Below are 8389 nucleotides of genomic sequence, written 5' to 3'. Positions count from 1 at the left end.
AGTTCTGCCTCCCTTGAAGACAATATACCCATTCGAGAGATGACACTGTCATGTCCGTTTTTATGAATAGTTTTGCCTCGACTGAAGACAATATCATGGTCTTTCGAGAAGACACTCTCACAGCTTTTATTGTAAATAGTTCAGCTTTACTAAAGACAATTAAAATGGCCTCTGGAGAAGACACTGTCACATCAATTTTCAATGAATAGTTCTGCCTCCCTTGAAGACAATATTCCCATTCGAGAGAAGACACTGTCATGACTGTTTTTATGAATAGTTTTGCCTAAACTGAAGACAGTATAATGGTCTTTCGAGAAGACACTGTCACATCCTTTTATCATGAATAGTTCTGCTTCCGCTTAAGACAATATTATGTTCTTTCAAAAAGACACTGTCACAACCTTTTATCATGAATAGTTCTGCCTCCACTGAAGACAATTAATATGTTTATTTTCGAGAAGACACTGTCACATCCATTTTTTCATGAATAGTTCTGCCTCCATTGAAGCAATTACTTTTGGGTTTTTAGCCAATACACTGTCACATCTTGCCTCCACTGAAGACAATTACTGGGTTTTTTTCAAGAAGACACTGTCGCAGCCTTTTATCATGAAGAGCTAGTTTTTTTGCGAATACACTGTCACATCCTGCCTCAACTCAAGACAATTACTGATTTTTTTTCAAGAAGACACTCACATCCACTTTTTCATGAATAGTTCAGCCTCCACTGAAGACAATTGATATGTTTATTTTCGAGAAGACACTGTCACATCCATTTTTTCATGAATAGTTCAGCCTCCATTGAAGACAATTACTTTGGGGTTTTTCGCGAATACACCGTCACATCCTGCCTCTGCTGAAGACAATTACTGGGTTTTTTCAAGAAGACACTGTCACATCCTTATATCATGAATAGTTGCCTCCCATAAAGTTAACCAGTATGCTCTTTTGAGAAGACACTGTCACATCCTTCCTTATGACTATTTCTGCCTCCACCAAAGACAATATTATACAATTTCAGGAAGACACCATCACATTGTTTATGTCTAATTCAGTCTTCACAATGGACTCTACTGAAAAACAGTACAAAACCACCCCTCCAACAAATGGCGACAATAATGGCGTTTTTTTCAAACACCTCCCAAGACAAACACAGTCTTATATAGAATCATGTCTAGAGGCTACAACAGGCAAGTGACAAGGCAAACAGATGTCTGCAGCCAATTGTCTTGTAAAAGGCCGTAGAGAGCTTTGAAATGTCCAAATCAAAGTGATTTATCTGAATAAAATAATGCTTTATTATCAAGTTTCATCACTCTATCAACACAAGATACCTTCCACTATAACAGCTGTATATTTCTTAACCAACAGTCCTCATTAAAAACTTTCATGCAAGTAACAGTCTTTCTTAGAGTTTTAATTGTTCAAGTATAACATCTTTCAGATGAGACAATCTTCTGAACACATTTTTCATCAGAACACAAAAGTCAAACAGAAAAGTCAAACAGGATTTAAGTCCCTTATGACAATTCTTCTTCCCTGTGTTCAAAGTACCTGTATGCTCTTTCGACAAGACACTGGGTGATATGAATAAAGACTAGCAAATGCTTTTACTTCAATTTTGTACAGAAAGGCCTAGTGTAAATGTACATGGAGTTTTAGATAAAAGCATTTGCTAGTCTTTATTCATATCACCCACTGTCACATCCTTCCTTATGAATAGTTCTGCCTCCACTGAAGACAATATGATGTTCTTTCAAGAAGACACTGTCACATCCTTTTATCATGAATACTTCTGCATCCACTCAAGACAATTGATATGTTTATTTTCGAGAAGACACTGTCACATCCATTTTTTCATGAATAGTTCAGCCTCCATTGAAGACAATTACTTTGGGGTTTTTCGCGAATACACCGTCACATCCTGCCTCCACTGAAGACAATTACTGGGTTTTTTTCAAGAAGACACTGTCACATCTTTTTATCATGAATAGTTGCCTCCAAGAAAGACAACTAGTATGCTCAACCGAGAAGACACTGTCACATCCTTCCTTATGAATATTTCTGCCTCCACCAAAGACAATATTACAAAGTCCGAATAGGATCGCAGTTGAACTAATGTCAGTCCTCCTCATCCGTGTCCTCTGCTAAGACTTCTTGTGTTGGTGTTTTCTCCTCTGGCTCATTTGAAGCTTGGGAAAAGCCGAAAAAGAGCGACTTGAACTGAAAAAGACATCGGAAATGGTCAGAAATGTGGCATTAACATTGAGAGCTGGAACGTAATGTTTTAAGGAACTGTACACAGTGCCGCCTGTTCCCATATTTTCATACATTAAAGGGTCTCGTGTCAAATTTCACCATATAATGTTTTAGCTGTTTTTGACAAATGACTACGTCACTTTCTCATAAATCGGTAAGGTTTTCGAATCGAAATGCACATTTTCTAGAAATTGATGGTTTAATCCCGCACGGATGGCTCGCTTTGATGCCGTTTTCGTTGATGACGTCACAACATGAACATTTTCGCGGTCGCGATGGTTTACATTCAGCGATTTTATAATAAATCTACCAGGTAATCAAAAATGAAAAATTTGAACTTTACATAGTATCACTTTAACGTTGAGAGCTGAAATAAACTAGTCAATATATCCACTATCCTCTTTTTTTCGAGCATGGGTCAATTTTGAAATTGCCAAGGCTCATGTGTAACAAACCTTACACAAAGGTTTTTTTTAAAACAATCCAAAGGCCTGCTGCAGGCGGAAGATACTTCAAACAATCTAGTTACTCCTACCTTTTTGCTTGGGGGTGGTGGAGGTGTTCCTGGTACACAGTCATCATCATCATCATCATCATCATCATCATCAACCAGGATGGGCAGTGGTTTACTCGAGCTTCCTGCAGTATCACTATCAACCTGAAAAAAATGAAATAAATAATCAGCAGATGACACGAGATGCCAAGAGAAGACGTCAAAGGTTTCCAAGACAGCATCCTCACTCAGCAAAGAAAGGCAACTTGGGACGTTGACACTGTGATTAATGATTTGGCCTTCCATTTCTATAAGCACTGGACTTTCTGTACCATTACCTCCAATTCGAAACTATTCTCAATGAAAATATTTAGTTACAGTAGCCTTTGATAAAGCTGGAATATTACCTTCCATTTGCAATACGAACCACTAGTTGGTATCAAGGACAGAAGGCATCTGCTCATTTATGGAGAGAATCAAATCACTGCTTATATTCAAGACAGTCGGCACTACTCAGTAGCATAGTCTAGTTCAGCTCTTAAAGAAGAAGCAGCAGAACTAGAAGAAGAACTTTAAAAAAGAAGAAACTAGACAAACCTTAAGTGGCTGATTAAGGACTGGTATCTCAGGACTGTTTGAATCACCAGCGCTGTCTCGGCGGAGTTCTTCCTCCCTTGGGTGAGGCTCAGAAGTCTTCTTCGATGCACTAGTAAAGTCACCACCACCTGCCATCGGGTCCCACTCGAAATCATCATTCATTAAACTCTGCAATGCCTCGTCTAATTGTCGACTGCTCTCTTTTCTTTTCTCTCTTTTAGACATGTCCCTGACATTGAGAAAAAGAACTTTAATATGCCCAGTAAGTCAATATGAAATGATTGTTATAAAGCATTACAGTAGAACCTCTCTATTAAGGACACTCTCGGGACTGACAAATGCTGTTCTTAATAGAGAGGTGTCCTGATTAGAGAGGTCAAATTGAATGGAAAGTACCAATTTGGGACCAAAACTAGTGTCCTTGATAGAGAAGTTGTCCCTAATAGAGAAGTTGTCCCTAATAGAGAGGTGTCCGCTAAGGGAGGTTCCACTGTAGTTGCATGGACTTGGCTTGATACCATTGAGTGCCATAATGGAGACCAATAATACATGTAGTGACAATGATTACCGCTTTGAGACGCAATTAACTCCAAAAATTCTATGGAAAATGCACCTTTTTTTACTATATCCATTAGTCTTCTGTTCCTTGCTTGTGGATGGCCTCACAGTATCATTTGACACATTATAACTGCTTTCTGATGGTCTTTTCCTCGCACTACTCATTGTGTTGATTCTAAAAGAACAAATAGATGTTGCTATAGTTTATTCCAAATAAAATCCAGTTGTTTTTAGAAGCCTTTGAATATTTTTAAGACATTTGTCTGAGGGATGGACCTCACAAGATGTGATTGGGGAAGACCACAATAAAATCTTCTCAATTATTTCTTCCCAGCAGATGGCAGTACACCAAATAGATGTCGCTATTGTCTATTCCAAATAAAATCCAGTTGTTTTTAGAAGCCTTTGAATATTTTAAAGATGTCTGTGGGATGGATCTCACAAGATGTGATTGGGGAAGAACACACTAAAATCTTCTCAATTATTTTTTCTCGGCAGACGGCAGTACTGACGATAAACCAAAAGATGTATGATAAAAGTCAGCAATATTCCAAGATGTACAGATACCTTTGTGATTTTGAAGTAGATTGCACTCTGGTTTGTTGGGATTGTGAGGCCACAGCCTGGCTGCCAGCTGGGGCATCTGCTAATGTCGCCAGGACAAAGTTAGCTTCATATGAACTATCACTCTCAATTGAGAAGACTATTGGTCTGAAAATGAGGACAAAATATGAAAACTATGAGACTGAATGACAAGTTTGCAGGATAAGATCATAACTATTATGATTTGCTCATTTAGTACTTAGACGAAATAAAGAAGGATTGCTCTTTGTATTTTTAGCTTTCAATTCCATCATTGCACACTATCAACATCGAACTGATCACAATGTTGAAAACTTTTTTTTCACCCCAACTCTCAATTCAATTGAAATGCTAAAACTTATATCACAACAGTTAATTTGAAATTGAAATGCAGGCATTCTTGTGCCTAAATTTCATCAACACATTAAAATCATCTCATTTACAGTCATCTAAATGTGGATAAACTTACTTTCCTGCTGACTCAAAATTCATTGATAAGGGCAGATTACCAGCTTCTGAGAAGGCTAAAATGGCCTGAAATGATAACATAGAGAAGTTTTAATAAGTAACAACATTCAGCAGATAAACTTAGAATTGCTACAATGGTACTTCAATGGCCCAGAACCCATTGATTATATCTTTGCCTCTACCCGACTTTGGTTACCTACCCGTAGCTCTTTAAGACAAAAGGTGACCTCCGCATCAACACCGACTTGGAAAGAATCGAATTCATCTGGGTTCAGAGTCATCTCAGTGTGAATGACTTTATTGGGGTCTGAAACAAACAAGGTTTAAAGTTATTCAACAGTAAAGATTCTGACGACTTTATCCTTTGCTGGGCCAGATCTAGGAATTTGGTTGGGAGAGGTCACTGCTATGTGCACCGATAGACACACCTTTGTGGGGGGGGGGTTCTACGTCTTGGGGCACACCCGTACGAAACTTTTTTAATCTTGATTTTTTTTGGCATTAATAATCATACTCTGGTAGCTGGGACCATTCAAGTTGTAAATCAGAGGCATAACTAAAGAAGAAAGTTTGGGTTGATTGTCCTCCGCACAAGTACCTGGAGGTTAACTTAGGCCAATACCTGGTTCATCTTCCACATAATTCTTCAAGCTGACTTTCTGCGGGTTGACACAAAGAGTCACCTCTTCTTGAGTTCCCTGGAAGTTCATGACCACATCACACAGCAGTCTGAATGACAAGTTTTAGAAGACTAGCATATTTTAAGTCAAATAACAGGGCACAGTTGCTAAATCAACATCACAGGCAAATGTCAAGTATTATCTACTTCAGTAAGTTTCATTTACAATAGAAGGATAGGATTTATGCCAATTGAGTAAAAGTTACGTGATCCTCTGCACCATTTACATTTGAACACATTTGTAAGTTTCATTTACAATAGAAGCATTAGGATTTATGCCAATTGAGTAAAAGTTACGTGACTCTCTGCACCATTTACATTTGAACACATTTGTAAGTTTCATTTACAATAGAAGCATTAGGATTTATGCCAATTGAGTAAAAGTTACGTGACTCTCTGCACCATTTACATTTGAACACATTTGTAAGTTTCATTTACAATAGAAGCATTAGGATTTATGCCAATTGAGTAAAAGTTACGTGACTCTCTGCACCATTTACATTTGAACACATTTGTTGCAGATGGGAAGAACTACTGTGGTAACCACCCTTCAGTACTGGGGATGGAAACAATCACAAAGATTACCTTGATTGAGCGGTGATGGCATTTGGACACAGATCTTTGGAGAATACAGCCTGAAGTGTTTCACATTCAATAAAGGCTAAATTATAAGTTTTTACTATGCCTGGAAAATAAAGAACCATAAGGATTATTTCACAGGGTGTTCCAATAAAGTTGTAACTGCTGTTTAGCTCATAGAAGTTTGTTTTTGGATTCATACTTGTAGATGACGCTTGGACAAAATGGTTGAAATCACATTTCAACACAACTCAATTACATCTCATTTCTCGTATGAGTATGTTTGGGTAGCATGAAAATATTGCACCTTTAACTCTAAAATCTTCAATACTTTTACAACTGGCAATTGCTATCTTCTTTGAACTCACCATGTTTACAATAAAGTTGAAATATCACTCGGGCAATTTTAGTGTTGATAGTTATTTTACATCTATCCACAGTCTTCTCTAAATGTGACAATGACTTGAAAACTGTCAGACAAGACTGAAATCAAGAAAATTTTGTTAAAAGGCCCAGTGACACAATATACCAAAGACAAACTATTTTCTTTCAAAGTAGAGAATAGAGACTGACCAGGAAGCGTTAAGACTGGTTATCTATCATAAATTTTGTTAGTCATTAGCTATTTCTTCTTCGGATTCAATTTAGTTTTGATGGTTTTGATCAGTAATTTTAGAGATGACATACAGTTTGTATTTAAAGATTTCCGTCCGCACCTTCATATTTATCTTACATCTGACAGGCTCATCATCTTTCTCTTGACTATCATCATAATGCTGGAAGAAGGTTGGTGCAAATACAAAACACGAGTAGGCTGATCTTGAAGAGTTGACAGTCCGCAAACCAAGCTGTAGAAAAAGAACAATCATTTAAAGAATAGGCCTAGTACAGAATGAATAACAACACGGAACTTGCCTTCATACTTCAGTGCTGCCTTCCATCCACAATTTACATGTTTGGTGTATCATGAATGTCCATAGTGACTTCAGTTAATGTCCCTAGGGATCCTTGTCAACAGTTTGCAAAGGAGACTATGGATCCACAACATTCCTTTGCTATCCTGGACAAAATAACCTAGTATAGCACTAGTAGCTAGCTATACACCTTTCCAGAAATGGGGCGCTGAGTGTCCGAAATAGTGATGTCATAAGGGGAAACTAGGCCTTATGGTGGAGGGACAAAGGAGATAGTCATGGTTGACCAACACACTTGAATGCCTTTAATGACGGACAAGAGGGAAAAAGTTAGTTCCAATGCAAGCCACCAATTTCGGAAGCATATATACAGGTGGCTGTCACTGTTTATGGGAAAACAGCCCTTACTTACTTACATAATGATTTGGATAATGATTGCTGAATTTCCAGTTGTTATCACTAACACTTACCCCATGTTGCATTGGATCAATATATACTTCATCTCCAATTTTAGACAGGGAATGGACGGCACGACCGAACACTGCAATGAAAGAACATTCCTGGACCTGCCACCTGGTATCATGGGTTCAATCATAAATGACTAAATCAGATGAATTACTTCCTTTATATTTTGGCGAATTTAAAAAAGTAAGCATGAGAAAATATCGTTCATTTTGATATATCATGCATAAAGAAAGTGCTGTTGACTCTTGAAAAAGTTGAGTGTCTTTCAATTTTTTTGTCATTGTTAAAATTGTTTGTTTTCGCAACACCAGGAGGCTCCCCATTCCCACAGTGTGTGTCGCATCAATTTGATGTATACTCTCAAACCCAAGCTATGACAGGGACCACAAAATAACAGAGAATAACTCTTGGGGATGCAGAGGTACACAAAGCAGCACGTTTTAAAAATGGGTAGGCCTACACAGACACTGTCACTGACACCAACCTGAAAAATATAGACCGACTTTGACAGTCAACATTCAACCCATTAAAACTCGGTAAACTATAAATATATTTCAATAACAGCAGCATCAACTTGATCCTTATTAACTACCTTTTACATTTACACCGGGTATGATACACTTCATGGTCACATCTGTCTCTGAGAGGCGTTTTAATGCTTTAAATTTGCCACCAAATTTCTGATTTTGCAGAAATAGTTTTGTTGTTGCAGTCGTTATACCTTGCTGTGGAGGATTCCGTTTTAGCCGTGACGCCCGTAAACCTGTCTTCTGTTAGTTGGTAGTGCTTCCCGTT

The 8389-nt window shown here is 37.9% G+C and overlaps 1 protein-coding gene across 2 annotated transcripts; it reads right to left on the bottom strand.

Annotated features, from left to right (window-relative positions):
* Nucleotides 1-1187: 1187 nt before the first annotated feature.
* LOC135483658 (cell cycle checkpoint control protein RAD9A-like) lies at nt 1188-8291 on the bottom strand. 2 transcript variants are annotated; one of them, XM_064764654.1, is made up of 13 exons: nt 8187-8291; nt 7600-7670; nt 6932-7063; nt 6584-6698; nt 6222-6321; nt 5580-5686; nt 5158-5264; nt 4959-5023; nt 4475-4618; nt 3963-4082; nt 3350-3578; nt 2795-2917; nt 1188-2223 (listed from the first exon to the last, which is right to left on the bottom strand). In XM_064764654.1, exons 1-13 carry the CDS (start codon nt 8218-8220, stop codon nt 2122-2124), a joined length of 1449 nt encoding a protein of 482 aa, XP_064620724.1. In that variant the 5' UTR covers nt 8221-8291; the 3' UTR covers nt 1188-2121. The 2 variants fall into 2 exon arrangements, with proteins under 2 accessions (XP_064620724.1, XP_064620725.1); XM_064764655.1 differs by lacking the exons at nt 7600-7670; nt 8187-8291 and having other exon boundaries at nt 6949-7058.
* Nucleotides 8292-8389: the final 98 nt, after the last annotated feature.

This window comes from Lineus longissimus, chromosome 2 (assembly GCF_910592395.1).
Source record: "Lineus longissimus chromosome 2, tnLinLong1.2, whole genome shotgun sequence".
NCBI classification, from domain to species: Eukaryota; Metazoa; Nemertea; class Pilidiophora; order Heteronemertea; family Lineidae; genus Lineus; species Lineus longissimus.
This window is presented reverse-complemented; position numbering and strand designations above follow the sequence as displayed.